At 35.3% G+C, this 16,826-nt stretch overlaps 1 protein-coding gene across 2 annotated transcripts in view; it reads right to left on the bottom strand.

Moving 5' to 3' along the window:
- NCAM2 (neural cell adhesion molecule 2) overlaps positions 1 to 16,826 on the bottom strand; it is a 545,626-nt gene that overhangs the window by 90,696 nt on the left and 438,104 nt on the right. For both annotated transcript variants that reach the window (XM_070455106.1, XM_070455107.1), the window contains exons 10-11: positions 12,483 to 12,670; positions 8,116 to 8,212 (exon numbers count right to left, since the gene is read on the bottom strand). In XM_070455106.1, coding sequence (XP_070311207.1) covers positions 8,116 to 8,212; positions 12,483 to 12,670 — 285 coding nt within the window. The remainder of the gene's footprint in view (positions 1 to 8,115; positions 8,213 to 12,482; positions 12,671 to 16,826) is intronic.

The raw sequence follows: 16,826 nt of genomic DNA, 5'->3' as shown, positions 1-16,826 counted from the left end.
GGAAAGAAAAGCTTTGGTGTAAAGTTTGTCTACATCCCCCCATCTATAGCAGGGAGGGACACCTCCAGTAGAAAGATGGCTCTGGTCGCTTTTTTCCTCTCTTACAGATGGGAGCTAACAATTCCAGCCTCATTCCTTTGAACTGTATCCTGAAAAACTGGGATAGGTTTAATCTCCAGGGCTTAAAGAAGACACACTTGGTCTTCCTATGTGATAATGCATGGCCACAGTACCCACTGGAGGATGGTGAGCAGTGGCCAGTTGGAGGGTCCCTTAAGTATAATACTGCTTTATAATTATATCAGTTCTGTAGAAAACAAGGGAAAGGTGATCTTAAAAGATAGATTTCTCACTCATTCAGCTCCAGATATCCACCGTAAGCTATTAAAACTGGCATATGGGCCAAATCAGTCTTTAGATAATCTCTTACAACTGGCTCAGCCAGTCTATTATCATAGGGAATATGAGGAAAAGAAAGAAAGGCAGGAAAAGACAAAGGAACAGGTTGAAGCCCTCACAATGGCTGTAAGAACCATTCTTAAACAGCCTGAGAAAAATGCCCAGAGGGCCCCAGTTGAAAAGGAATGGGCTTGCTATTACTATGGAAAGGAGGGGCACCTCAAGCAGGATTGCCCTCAGGCATCTAAGCCGCCCCCGGCTCCATGTCCGGTCTGCAAAGGACCACACTGGAGGAGAGACTGCCCCCAGAGGCGTAGGTTTCAGGGGTTAGACTCTCAAGACAATCAGGACTGAAGGTGCCTGGGGGGTCCCCACACAAGCCTCCATCCTAATTACACCTGAGGAACCCCGGATATTAATAACTGGCGGGGGGGGGGGGCAATCCATTGATTTCCTTTTAGACACTGGGGCAACTTACTCTGTGCTTACTGAAGCCCCTGGCCCACTTTCTTCCCGATTTGCTTCCGTAATGGAACTGTCTGGACGAGCCAAAAGGTATTACTTCAGTTCTTCTATAAGTTGTGACTGGGATTCAGTGCTATTTTCATACGAGTTTCTGATTGTGTCAGAGTCTTCCTCACCCCTTTTAGGGAGGGATATACTGAGCAAAGTCTATGCCTCTGTTTTCATGAATATGGAGCCTTCCCTTTCTCTCCCTTTAATTGAACAAAATGCAAATCCTAGAGTAGGGGCTGATGGAAAATCTGTAGGTCAAGCACAAAATGCTATTCCTGTAGTTGTCAAGCTCAAAAACCCGCACTTATTTCCACATAAGAAGCAGTATCCACTGAAACCTGAGGTTAAGGAAGGTTTAAAACCCATCATTGAGAATTTAAAGGAGCAGAGACTATTAATCCCGGCTTCTTTACGTGGTTCAGCAACAATCTTTCAATAGAAAGGAACTAGTACATAAAGTCAGAGTATAAACAACCTGATGAATAAGGAAGAGAGGGTGATAAGCAGATATATATGTGTGTGTATATATATATATATATATATATACACACACAGATATTCAGAAACAAATTCAAAACAATACATCAAATATTATGTTCCCCTGTCTAACAACAAAAAAGCATTCTAAAGTGAAGATATTCCCTATAAAGTAGACTCTTGAAAGCACATGCCCAAAGATATTCATGTGGAGGAATAGAGAGTTGAAGAATATAATGTACTTGCAAAGGATATCTTGGATAAGTAAATTTTTAAAAAACATTTTAAACTTGATGATGAATCATGAGATTAAAAAACAGTATTTTTTCAGGAGTCAGGATAAGGTAGGGGCTTATAGAAATTATCATATTCGTTCACTCAAATTGTACCCTATCACTTCTGGATTCATGGAAGTCCAACCTCTGATTTTTCCAAGGCCAAACCCTTCATCTCAGAATGATATTACTTTTACTTTTCTGCAGAACCCTGTGTCATCAGGGAGCTCTTTTCTTTCTTTTATTCTTCTTTGGACTTTCAGTCCCTCTTTCTTCTATGTCTTATTACAATGAATTAAAAAGATCTCCCAAATGACAAGCTTTCTGCAGTTGTACTCACTTCTGAGACAACAAGCTCTTCTTTAGTTTCCCTATCACACAGCTTAGCTGTTTCGAGCTAAGTTGTTTCCCAACATCTTTACTTCTGAAACTTTGGTTCCCTGGATTGCTGGGAAGACGGCAATTAAGATACAGTGGTTCAGAGTCATTGACTCAGCTCCTTCCCCACCAGTGAGGGTGTCGTATCGCTTAACTTAGATCAAACAGAATAATTTGGTATTTGTCAATCTCATAAGATTTTTTAAATATTTTTCTAAATATTCTAAATATTTGTAATCAATTTTTCTAAAATGGTGTTTGAATCCTTACCTCAAATTCTTTCTGATGATACCCCTCCTCCATTTCTGTCACTATGCCTCTTTACCAAAAGAAATGGAAGGCTAAAACCTTTATTCCCCAGGCTCACTTGCTGCTATGGTTGTGATCAGCATAAAGGCTCTTAGGACGAATGGCGCATCTTAGTGGTTTAACATGTTGGACGAGTGTGAGTCCCATTCCTATTCTTCTGAGGAGGTGCATGTTGACAAGAGGACAGACATACAGATGTGGATTACAGAAGTACCTGGACTCCTTACTCCACAGTTCATTCAATTTCTGGTGCCAGGGGCTGTGAAATCAGCAGAAGGGTAGCTTGACTGCAGAGTTTCCTGACCTCTGGTGAGTAGTTGCAGACTTGACTTTGGACCTCACTTGAGGTATACTATGACCTTGAAGTCAGAAGACAGGTGGCTATCTCATGCCTTCCCTCTCCCCTGCTTCTCAAATAGTTTTATAACCACTCATTTCTCCATGTTAAAGTGGTCACATTATTTATAATACATTTTATATATTTTTCCTATTTCAATTGTGAGCTTAATCTAACATTATAGCCAATCTGTAGCACATCTGAAACTGCAAATTCCTCATTTCATTACCCATCTGGTTTGCTCTGAATGCCAAATCAAATCATTATTCTATTGATCTTTTAACATCATTTGGTCACACATGGTTAAAATTTTCTCCTCACAGGTAGTGACACTAACCTTCTGAATAATTGTTTTCAATTTTATTTGTTCATTTACTTTTATAACTATCAGTTAAACTACAGCCTGGCAGGCTGCAGTCCATGGGGTTGCAATGAGTGAACACGACAGAGCGACAAAGCACATACACATGACTATGACTCATAAGCAAATAAAATGAAGCATTTTGAACATTCAATAATTTATACATTCAATAATTCATCTAAATCTACTATAAGCCAGGTGATTTTTGAAGACAAAAGTTTTCCTTATAGTATAGGAAAAAAGAGAAAGATGTAGATTTTTCAGGTTCAGTTCAGTTCAGTTCAGTCGCTCAGTCGTGTCTGACTCTGTGACCCCATGAATCCCAGCACGCCAGGCCTCCCTGTCCATCACCAACTCTCGCAGATTACTCAAACTCATGTCTATCAAATCGGTGATGCCATCCAGCCATCTCATCCTCTGTCGGCCCCTTCTCCTCCTGCCCCCAATCCCTCCCAGCATCAGGGTCTTTTCCAATGAGTCAACTCTTCGTATGAGGTGGCCAAAGTATTGGAGTTTCAGCTTCAGCATCAGTCCTTCCAATGAAAACCCAGGACTGATTTCCTTTATCATGGACTGGTTAGATATCCCAAAACTGATTATGTAAGAGAAACTTAGTTTTATATTTAGTTGAAGAAAGTGTGTGTTCCAATGAACTAATTTCAACCTGCTTTTAAATTTTATGGAACAAGGGTCTAGATAAAATGTAGTCAGGGTACAAGGGCAAGTAAATTGACTATAATTACATATCAACATATCAACAGAATTCTGTTCAACTGATCCAACTTAACCTATAAGAAGGTCTCTATTCTTAAAAATGACTTGCATAGGCTTAACCATGACATAGGTGAAAATAGAAATGACTGCTTCATGATATTTGTGAATTAAATCAAGCTTGGAAAGAGAGCAAAAATATTGGATTTGACAGGATCTCAGTAGGTTAAAAGGATGAGCTCAAGTGGACAAGATGAACTTTAATAGGGGTAAGTACAGAGTCCTGAACTGAGGTTAAAACAAATCAGTTATGAAGCATAGCATGGGAGACCTCACTAAATAGCAGCTTGTGTGAAAAAAAGATGTAGGAAAAAGACTTGAAGGAAAAAAGTGGCAAATCAAGTGAAATTTGTGAATCGTTTAATAAAATACAATGTCCATAATACACAAGATTGTTATCCCATTAGCAGATACTACTGTGCATTCATCATCTATGATGTCCTAGAATTAGCCAGTTTTAAAAAGAGACCTAGTTACTCTCAATGTCTGAATCTTTGTGACCCCAAGGACTGCAGCTCGCATGCTTCCCTGTCCTTCACTATTTCCTGGAGTTTGCTCAAATTCATGGCCATTGAGTCAGTGACTCTATGTAATTATCTCATCTTCTGCTACCATTTCCACCATTTGCCTTCAATCTTTCCCTAGCTCAGCTGGTGAAGAATCCGCCTGCAATGCAGGAGACCTGGGTTCAATCCCTGGGTTGGGAAGATCCCCTGGAGAAGGAAAAGGCTACCTGCTCCAGTATTCTGTCTGGAGAATTCCCTGGACTATATAGTCCACAGGGTCACAAAGAGTCAGACACGACTGAGCGACTTTCACACACACACTTTCCCAGCATCAGGATCTTTTTCCAATGAGCCCAGTCTTCACATCATGTGGCCAAAGTATTGGAGCTTTAGCTTCAACATCAATCCCTACAATGAATACTTTGTGTTGATTTCCTTTAGGAGTGACTGGTTTGATCTCCTTGCTGTCCAAGGTATTCTCAAGAGTTTCTGCAGCACCACAATTCAAAAGTATCAAATTTTTGGTGCTCAGCCTTCTTTAGGGTCCAACTCTCACATTTGTACTTGACTACTGGAAAAACCATAGCTTTGACTACACTCTTAGTGAAGAATGATACTTAAAAACTAAGATCTGGCTGCCAAGCATGCTCTTTTGTTATTGGGATGCTGTAGCTCTCAAGTTCTCTCAGTGTGTAGAATTATTTTAAAAATTATTTTCTAAGTCACAGTCCTGGCCAAAGGGCTCCCTGTAACACAAACACACACGCATCCACTTCTTTCTCTACCCAGCTATGTACATGAGACCAGAGTACCCCCAAGACCCAATCATTAGCTCTGGATCATTCTAATTTTTGCATTTACTGATCTCTTCCCCAAAGGCGAGATAATTATATTGGTTTTATTGGCCATGCTATATTAGCCATGCTAACCCTACAAACTGCAGAAATTAATCATCCATCACTGCCCCCATTTCTTTATTGAAAACTCTCCTTACTCTGATCAGCTTCCCATTCTCTTCTCCGGGTTGCTGTCTCTGTCTTAAAACAGGCACACCCTTTTACCAAGCCTGAGCTCCAACACCTCACACTGAACAAATGAAAACCGTTTAAGTCCATTTACTACATTCAGTGTCAAACATCATATGCTGGGTTGCCATGCCCTACCCCATCCACATAAAAATGCCCACTTTGCTCAGATGTGAAAAATGAAAGTGAAAGTCACTCAGTCATGTCCGACTCTTTGCGACCCCATGGACTGTAGCCCATCAGGCTCCTCTGTCCATGGAACTTTCCAGGCAAGAATACTGCAGTGGACTGCCTCCATTTCTTTCCAGGGGATGTTTCCAACCCAAGGATTGAACCTGGGTCTCCTGCATTGTAGGCAAATTGTTTACCATCTGAGCCACTAGGGAACCCAGATGTTAGGATGTAATTATTCAGGAGGGAAAAAAAAGGAAGGAAGAAAGGAAGGAAGGAAGGGAAGAATACAGAATATATTTTTGAAAGTAAAAATGTAGCTTTTTCTTTTCTCACTGTATATGTAGTACAAAATTTCACCCTAATTTGCCTGCTTTAATTTATCATTCTTTAGGAGCAAAGTAATATGTTACAGGGTAAAATATGGTAAGTCAAATGATCTTGACCTTTTACTAGGTCACATAGGCCAATGAAATATTAAACTGTGGTATTAACAAATATTTTGAAATATTTCAATTTCTATATAATGTTTCTCATATTTCATTTAAAATCAAATTATACATTCAGTGTTTGAATTCTGTAGGAAAGGCTAAATATTATAAGCACTAAATAAAGGAGTCTCATCAAAGGAATTATATTTATTAATGTTGATATTTAGATATATGTTTCCTACCCAAGACACAGTGTCCAATTCAATTTTATAGGTTCATAACAATTTCTGATGAATGAATCTTTTTCTGAAACAAAGTTTTAGCCTGTATTCATCACAAACTTTTGGAATATGAGGACAATTGGAGCATTTGTTATAGTTCCAATGACATAATAACTCTTATCATGAATACACATTTTCTAATTTTATCATGTTAGTTGCTCAGTCATGCTTGACTCATTGTGACTCCATGCTTTTTAATTATAATTGGAAAGAGGGAAACTCACTAATTTCATAGATTCATTAGAAGGATATATATAAAATATCTTAATGAAAAATATTACTGTAATATGAGATATGAAACTACATAGATATTATGTAATGAATTTAATAAGACTTTAAATCTCATCAGTATAATGTTCTATATTTCATAGTTTCTTGAATTATGAATTTCCAAAAACTAAAAAAAAATAAGAAAAGGTCATTTATCAAGTTCTACCTTATAGAAAATGAGGTCATTTTTCAAAAAAGCAATATATAATAGTACATCAATGTTAATACAATTATATTAGCTATAATATATATAGTAATCATATGTCTAGTTATTATTTATAAATAGTTTCTACTCATTACAAAGACATTTGCCTAATTTTCTAAAGCTTGGAGTTAACATGAGTAGTGGATGCTTCTCATCACTACAGTTAATACTTCAACTTATTATAAATGAATTTAATGTGATTTAACACATTTCATTTCCTAGAATTTAGTTTGCTTGTACAAAGATTTATTCATATGCCTAACTGCATGCAGTCTACTTCCAATGATTTTCATTGAGATTAGTTTTCTAATAATCCTGGTAGACAGTACACACTGGTTTATATTCTCCCTTATTTCATCATTTTCTGCCTTTTTTCCTTTCTATCTTAACTCCCTATAATCTTAATTTTTTCCTTATCGTTTCCTTCCCTAAAACCTTTCCACAGAGTCCTTCTCTTCCTTTACCCCTAATGTAGTAAAATAAAACTTGAATTGGAGAAGAGCAGGTTTTCCTGCTCCTGATTATTATTAGCTTCATAACTTTTAAATTTCCCTGTTGATCTTCACAACTAATGAGTTTAAGATATATCTACATATCAAAAGAAATACTTCATAACAATATAAAATTACAGTTACATAATTTAACTTTTCTTGAAAAAGTTTTAAAATATTTTCATGGAAGTTGTTTATTCTATTAAAATATAATATTACAGTGATTTTCTGATATTTCTTTACCTGGACCTAGAAGATAATAAATTATATTTATATCATCTGAACTTTGCAAAGTATAAAAATGGATATTTCCATATTTCTAATAAGTCTTGTACTGATGGCAAAATCTATATGTGTTTATATAAACACATAAATATAAATATATATATAGTATAAAGAAAAACATGAGGTAAACTTTAATCTGCACAATATTATATCTATATATTTTAAGCTTTAAGGGAAGAACTGGAATGCTTTTATATATACAACATGAAACATATTTCAGCAAGTTACATAACTCTAAATTTTAACAATAAAGTTACTATTTATTCTTTCAATTTTAGAATTTTAAAACAGATTAATTTTATTTTCTCTAAAGATATATTTTATTGCTATTTTTTGACAAGACTCTTACTTTACATGAATATAGTTTGATTTCTTAAGACATATGTTTCCTAACACTTTTGTAGATGTGTCATATATAAAGTTGGGGGAATCAGAATCAGAATGAAAATTAATCTTGATTACTGAATACAATCTAAGCCCTCACTGTATCATATAGAACTGTTACAATTTTTTAAGCACCAGTTCTATCTTTCTCATAGTAACCTGTATCAGGATTATGAAAATATAAAAACTATTTACTTTAGGAAATATTTTATGAGATATCAGAAATTACTGTGTTATACTTACCAGCCAAAGCAAGAATATACTCTTGAAATCTTGTTCCTATACGATTAGTAGCTGTGCAATTATATCGTCCAAAGTCATTATCAGATGTAGGTGCGATCTAAAATAATTATAATAATAAAAGTTTCACAATTTTAAAACAATATCACAGAAGTTGCAAGATAGTCTCTAGCATCACTACCATCTTCATATATATACAATTACTGACAACTCCTTGCCATAGTCCTGTATCAAGTAAGCATTCTCTCTTTTTAAGATATAATCCATAGTTCTGTACTATCCGTGTGTGTGCATGTGCTTAGCTGTTCAGTCCTGTTCCACTCTTTGTGACCCATGGACTCTAACCCATCATAGGACCAGGTAAATTACAGTTATTCTATTGATTTATTAAGTAGATAAATACTACCATTTTGTTACATATTTTGAAGAGAAAAATCATTAGATATTGATATAAGCAAAGTTCAGAAAATAGAACGATTGAAAAATATGTATTCTGCACTTGCTACAAGCTTGACTCTGAAAAGAGGAATCTTGTAACAAAAGCATTGTTACCTCTGTTTTCTACCTTGCTGTCTTCGATCAGGCAGGTTTAAAGCTCAAGGAAGGTTCAAAATACGACAGCTTTCTCTTCCTCTTATGATTTTATTAAACATAAAATATTAAGAAAGGGTGAGGATCTATTAAAATAAAAATCTTTCCAGGAAGGTATTTTGCAAGAAAATATTTCCAAGTGTACCAATCCCTGTTGGCAGGCACATTATCTTGAAATCTAATAACAGTATCTTGCCCCTATTGCTGTTCAATTCCTATCATTCTCTTTCAGTTTAGGTGGAAAATAGTTGACCTCAGTCCTTACACATTTGAAATACATAATTAAGTTAACCTTCTTGGATTCTACTGTTGAACAGTGGGACCAACCCTGTAATTCTAATGTACCAAAATTCTGAAGTATCAATTCAGAAAAGAGATTTGGTGTTCGTAAAGATATAATTTTCAATTCCAGTAACTATTATTAAGAGAGAATAAGCTTACAACAGAGTTGCTGCTAATTTCAAGTCTATTCCAAAAGGGGGAAATGGTTTTGGGATAATGGGATGCTATTAACTAAAAGTGCAATTTGGAGGTCCATTGAAGATGATAATTCTGAAAGGGTACAAAAAGTGGTGTCATTCATTTTCTAGACAGCTGTCTATCTAGGAATAGATCATAGCTTTAAGGACTAGAAACTTTAACAGCTCATATATAAGTACTTTTCAGTGACTAAAATATTAATTTTTCATACATTCAGGTTATAATAAACCAGGTTAACTTAACTAGAAAATAATTTTACTATTCAGAAAGAAATTTTACTAAAAAAATCTTTATTCTACAGATATATGAGAAAGCCATTTGTACATACCAAAGGAAAGAATGTACTGAATAAAGGCAATGCAAATGCAGGATGGCCATGACAAAGAATCCTGACTATTGTACAGTACCTCAAGACCAATAAAGTAACTTAAATATACCTATTTTAACTGGAACACATTTTAAAAGGTTCAGTTCAGCTTTGCTTTTATGTTCCCGGGAGCTCACTTATCAAAAGACAAAGGCTTTGTAATTCTAGCTGAAATAAGTTATCTCTTTATCATGCTCTATGATTAACAAATAGAGAAACTATCCCTAGTAGCACAGACTATTAAAAAAACACAGGTTAGACAACTGGGCCAAATCACGTCCCCTCCAGCTTATTTAGTGTATTTTAGGAAAGCAGTAAAGTCCAATAAGTGGTTTTCAAAAGTTTAATGCCAGCACAGTGAAATAATAGATAATTTTATCAAAATACATAATAATATATAACAAAGGTATATAATTCATATTTATTTAACATATATTCATATTAACCATGTTTGATATATAAAATATTACTTATGTTTATTCAATAAGTACTATAAACATCTACTTATGATACTATTTCTTCTTTTAATATGCAGTTAAAATAATTCAAGTTTACTTCAGATGTTGGGCTTTGATAGAATATAATAAATTACCAAGTGTAGCTTTGAAAACCAAAATATAAACTGAGAGAACAATGTTAATAAAGGAATTTGTAAGCTCTTTCCGAAACCCTTAAGGGCAGGATATTATTCCAATCTGCCTATTAGAAACTTTCTGAATCAAATTTTCTCACATATTAAAAAGCTATCCTAGTACCTCAGGGGAGCACCTAGGGAAAACAAATGACCAAATCTGTAAGGCCTTAAGTATTACATTTATTGGCAAGAACCAAAAGGATTTATAAAATGTTTTGTTATTTTTAAAAATTCATTAAAAACTGAATATAAAAAAAAATAAAAAAAATAAAAACTGAATATATGTATGTAATCAAAGAAAAAAGTTGTTAATTCAAGGAATCTACTATTAACCAGGTTATTATTAATTGTAAAATTTATTTTATTTTTATACGTTCTTAAGTATTAGCAATTATGTAACTACTATAATAATTAATAGAGAAAATCATAATGTACATCCTAAGGGACTATGTATGCTACTAATTCAAAATTAGTAATATTATTACTGCTTTTTATTGTTGTTATTATTATTTTGGTTTTTTGTGTGTTTTAAGTTGTTTTTGTTACACATTTGTATTATTTATTCAGGATTGAAACTTAATTTTTGAAAATAGTATACACATAAAAAGTTTATGCTCAAGGTCAGTGCCCTAAGAAACAGATTACTTGGCTACGTATAGACAAACATTGCTTAGTTTTTACTTTTGTATTGAGAGAAATGGCATTCTAGCAGAAATGACATGAGAACTTTATATTAATAAAATATTTAAATGTCAATTTAAAAATTGTTGCTTATATCAACTATGGAGAATTATGAGCTACTCCAGAAACTGAAAAGTGTCAAGATGAAGTAAAGCTGAAATTACAGATTAGTCTGTCATTTAAACTTGAACGTAAATCTACCTGTTATGGACTGAATCATGGCTATTGACAAAATTCAAATGCTGAAACCCTAATCTCTAATGTGACTGCATTTGGAGGCCACAAGAGTGGGGCCTGGCATCCTTATAAGAGGAAAAGACCCTGGGGCATTTTCTCTTCTTTCTCTGCCTACTCTGAGGGAAGGTTATACTAGTAACAGGGAGAGAACACCCACCTGCAAACCAAGGAGAGACTTGCAATAAACCAGTCCTTCTGGCACCTGGACATTGGACTTCTAGCTTCCAGAAATGTGTGAAAAAATAGTTTATATTTTTTAAGCCACTCAAGTCTGTGCTATTTTGTTATGGCAGCCCTAGTACACCCATACACTAACCCAAATCTAACCTCAATTTCCTACTATGGGTAAATACCAAAAATTGCAGTTGAATCTGGTCAAAAGTCTTTGTGAAACTGAGTTCTCTGTCAATTTGCCAATAAATACTTCTAATACAGATACCAAAAAAAAATGCATTTGAAATAGATTTAGACAAAGTATTCTGATAATCAGTCAATTATCCAAACATTTGGCAGAAGTGATATTGAAATCATTCCATCAAACAAATGTTTTACTAAGTCCAGTTACTAGGTGAAAGAGTTAATAGGGTACCTGTGAGAGCACCTTTAAGTTAATGCAATAAAGATATCAAATGTTATTCTAAAACAAACATTATTACAATTTATGTATATTGAATTAGTAGAGAAAATACAACATCTTTCTAGCTAAACGTGAGATTTGAGAAAGATTCTTAATTGTTATGAAATCATCATACATTAGAAGGGCTGATGATCATAGATAAACTTTGGAAATTGATATACAAACATAATCTACAATTAATAAATAAAATGTATTTTATTCAAACAGAATTTAAAGGCCAGGCACTCAGCAGTATAAAAACAATTATCTACAATCTTAAATGAGGCAATGAACAAGCAAATCTGGTTTATTTAGGAACGTGTAAATATGTAGCCAGCTGATGCATTTATGCCAGTCTAGGAAGCAGGATGATGTAATCACAAACTCAATGCCTAGTAGCAACACTGAAATTGAACTTTTGGCCCCCAATAACTGACAAACTATTCATTCTTTCTCCCTACTATTTCCTGATACAATTGGTTTTTCCAAATATAAATTCATGAAAAATAATGATGTTTGCTATATAGCCATATATCTATATAAGTAAGCCCATATTAGCAAATAGTGGGACACTAACCATTAATGGACAATGATCCAAATGCATAAAATTTCTCTTTAAGCAAATAAACATGAAATATATACAATATGGTATATGTTTATTATAGAATTATAGATAATTTATATATCAGGATATTTAAATATATTCTAAAATAGCAGATAACTGCCAAAATAATACAATTTGTTGATATAAAATGAAAACTTACCTCTAATATTATTTTTCTCCCTGTACTATATGTCTTTAAATTAGTAGTGTTTTTAGCTGGCAAGACTAATTTCTCTCTTCTCCAATGGACTGATGCTGGTGGATTCGATTTCACATCACAGCTTATATTTATTGGATTTCCTTCCCAAGAGTAATAAATTGTTTGATTTGATATGAACTTGGGAGCATCTGTAAGGCAATATAATATAACATTATAGACCTTTCCTTTAAGATAGTCATTTAATTAGTATAAACAATAGTAATCATTATTGACTACAAAAAAAGCCACCATAATTCTAATTGCATATACTTAACATGTGAAATTAGAACTCATGAAAATATGTCATTTGCTGGTTCAACAAATCATTTTAATGTAAAGTATTCAAAGTTGGCCAATTATTAAAATATGAAATATTAACACAGTTGTTTGCTTTTAATAATCTGACAAACATTTCCATCCAGTAAATTAATGGTGCCCTACATTAGTGAAATATATTTCTGGAACAACTCACATTATAAGTGACAGTTTAGGATAAAACTTAATAAAATCTATGGTCGTATGTCATTTTTAAGCCTTGGCTTGGTTATGTAATTTCTCCTATAAAAAACTTAAAGCAGATAAAAAATTTAAATTGAAATGGCAATGTCACAACAAATATTTCCTAAAATGTCTTTTCCAGTATTAAATAAGCAGGTATGTTTTAAAGTAATCAATAATAGTTAATTTGAATGTTAGCTCCTATAATGCTATTTCAATTTTCAGGCCCCTACACCAGACCATTATAATTATAGGTGAGAGAAAACAGAAAAAATATATATTATTTCATTGTAGAAAGCTAATTGCAAAACCGAGTTGTGCTACATAGACATGTTTTTTGTTTTGTTCCATTCTAGAAGTATGATGGAGGCCAAATGCCAATCAACTATGACTTTTCTGTCTCAATAGCTTGACGGTATAATTGAAAGGATTCATATTCATAATTTTTTCATAAAAAAACATAATCCTAAAATAAGTGCTAAGATTATGGCATCCAGTCCCATAACTTCATGGTAAATTGATGGTGAAACAATGGAAACAGTGGCAGACTTTATTTTCCTGGGCTCTAAAATCACTGCAGATGGTAACTGCAGCCATGAAATTAAAAGACATTTGCTCCTTGGAAGAAAAACTATGACAAACCTAGATAGCATATTAAAAAGCAGAGACATTACTTTATCAACAAAGGTTCATATAGTCAAAGATATGTTTTTTTCCAGTAGCAATGGATAGATGTGAGTCGGACCATAAAGAAAGCAGAGCACCAAAGAATTGATGCTTTTGAACTGTGATGTTGGAGAAGACTCTTGAGAGTCCCTTGGACAGCAAGGGTATCAAACCAGTTAATTCTAAAGGAAATCAGTACTGAATATTCATTTGAAGGACTGATATTGAAGCTGAAGCTGCAATACTTTGACCACCTGATGCAAAGAACTGACTCACTGGAGAAGACCCTGATGCTGGGAAAGATTGAGAGCAGGAGGAGAAGGGGATGACAGAGTCTGAAATGGTTGGACGGCTTCACTGACTTGATGGACATGAGTTTGAGTAAGTTCCGGAAGTTGGTGATGGAGAGGGAAGCCTGGTGCGCTGCAGCCCATGGGGTTGCAAAGAGTCAGATTTGACTGAGCAACTGAACTGAACTGAAACTAAGTGCTAGTTAAAATGCTGCTGATATATTTGTTGTTGTTGTTGTTTCTGGTATTTAAACTGATTATTCCTGTTACTAATATTAACTATTTAGAATTTAATAACCCTTATAAGTTATTAATTTAAAATTGTATGAATTAAAAGTTTTGCTTTATTACTCAAATTACATAATAATGACATGCTCCCAATTTTGTTATATCAACAGATTATATAGCAGATATGTAATGTAAGAATTACAATCTCTGGTATAAATGCATAGATAATCATTTAAATATTCTTGTCCTATGTATGTTTTACTGTATGTTTTTAATGCCAATATCATATAGAAGTATGAAATTCTTATTGAATACTTTCTATATGACAGTAAGCTTATACATTTTATTCTATGGAATATTTTTACTAACCTGTGAGGAAGGTGTTACTCTGTTCTTAAGAATGAGGGCTCTGGGGGAGGGGGGGTTGTAGTTCAGACGGTAAAGCGTCTGCCTACAATGCGGGAGACCGGGGTTCGATCCCTGAGTTGGGAAGATCCCCTGGAGAAGGCAATGGCAACCCACTCCAGTATTCACGCCTGGAAAATCCCATGGACCGAGGAGCCTGGTGGGCTATACAGTCCATGGGGTCACAAAGAGTTGGACACGACTGAGCGACCTCACGTTGATACAGCAAAGATTCAAAAAAAAAAAAAAAAAAAAAAAGAATGAGGGCTCTGGAGCAAGAGCTATCAAGCTTATTCTAGTACTAAGTTGTAGGTATGGGATGATCTGGGGTAATTTTAACCAGGGTCAGTTGAATTTCTATTCAACCCAGGAACAGATTTATAATATCAAGTACTAGCAACATTTTGGTTATGTAGGCTTTATCATACATTACTGAAGAGAAAAAAAAATTGGGACAATTCCTCAGAAACACAAAAGCCTTAAGATTCTGCAGTGTAGTCTTAAATATCTCTCCAGAGAAAAGAAGTATAAGCATTATCAAATGTTAATATGAAGGACTTTTAGCACATTGTTTTAATAATAAAGTTCAAAACAACTTAATGGCTCTCAAAGGAGGACTGGATAAACAGTGACTCATATTGGCACTTGGCTAAATATTACAGACATATCTGCTAGTGGTTTTCCCTCAACTTGCAACGTGCCTACCCTTCCCTCTACTTGGCTGCCTTCAAAACTAAGCTGCACACTAACTTAACATAGCTTTTCCACAACATTCAGTTGTGGGTTAGGTTCACTGCTTTGTGTTTCCACAGATCCTATTCTTTCCCTCATCATGGTAGTAGGAAATGGAATTGTTAGGAAGGAAGTTATGCATGAGCAAAGAGGAATGGCCTGGCTGAAGGTGATACAAATTGATCTCTGAAACCCATCCCAGACACACCCCAGGAGAACTCACAGATATGCTACAAAACAACCAGAGACTTCTCCAACTCCTGCATTTGGACCCTAGACACACAGTGGATGCAGCCTAATCACAGAAGCTCCTCCAAGTAACCTTTCATTGCAAGGAGCCCATTAAGGGTTCGTAAAATTCTACATCTGATTATAACAGACTGAGTGGGCCTTCCCTGGTGGCTCAGATGGTAAAGAATATTTCTGCAATGTGGGTTTGATTCCTGGGTTGGAAAGATCCCCTGGAGAAGGGAATAGCAACCCATTCCGGTGTTCTTCCTGGAGAATCCGATGGACAGAGGAGACTGTAGGGCTATAGTTCAGTTCAGTTCAGTTCAGTCGCTCAGTCGTGTCCAACTCTTTGTGACTCCATGAACCACAGCACACCACGCATCCCTGTCCAAGACCAACTCCCGGAGCCTACACAAACTCATGTCCATTGAGTCGGTGATGCCATCCAAACATCTCATCCTCTGTCATCACCTTCTCCTCCTGCCCTCAATTGTTCCCAGCATCAGGGTCTTTTCACATGAGTCAACTCCACATCTGGTGGCCAAAGTAATGGAGCTTCAGCTTCAACATCAGTCCTTTCAATGAACACCCAGGACTGATCTCCTTTAGGATGGACTGGTTGGATCTCCTTGCAGTCCAAGGGACTCTCAAGAGTTTCCTTCAACACCACAATTCGAAAGCATCAATTCTTCAGTGCTCAACTTTCTTTATAGTGCAACTCTCATACCCATACACAACCACTGGAAAAACTATAGCCTTGACTAGACGGACCTTTGTTGACAAGGTAATGTCTCTGCTTTTTAATATGCTGTTTAGGTTGGTCATAACTTTCCTTCCAAGGATTGTAATTTCATGGCTACAATCACCACCTGCAGTGATTTTGGAGCCCCCAAAATTAAGTAAGCCACTGTTTCCCCACCTATTTGCCATGAAGTGATGGGACCAGATGCCATGATCTTAGTTTTCTGACTATTGAGCTTTAAGTCAACTTTATCACCCTCCTCTTTCACTTTCATCAAGAGGCTCTTTAGTTCTTCTTCACTTTCTGCCATAAGGGTGGTGTCATCTGCATATCTGAGGTTATTGATATTTCTCCCGGCAATCTTGATTCCAGCTTGTGCTTCATCCAGCCCAGCATTTCTCATGATGTACTCTGCATATAAGTTAAATAAGCAGGGTGACAATATACAGCCTTGATGTACTCCTTTTCCTATTTGGAACCAGTCTGTTGTTCCATGTACAGTTCTAACTGTTG

Source organism: Odocoileus virginianus, chromosome 25 (genome assembly GCF_023699985.2).
Source record: "Odocoileus virginianus isolate 20LAN1187 ecotype Illinois chromosome 25, Ovbor_1.2, whole genome shotgun sequence".
Taxonomy (NCBI): Eukaryota; Metazoa; Chordata; class Mammalia; order Artiodactyla; family Cervidae; genus Odocoileus; species Odocoileus virginianus.
The sequence above is the reverse complement of the archived record's forward strand: the minus strand, read 5'-3'. Positions and strand labels throughout refer to the sequence as shown.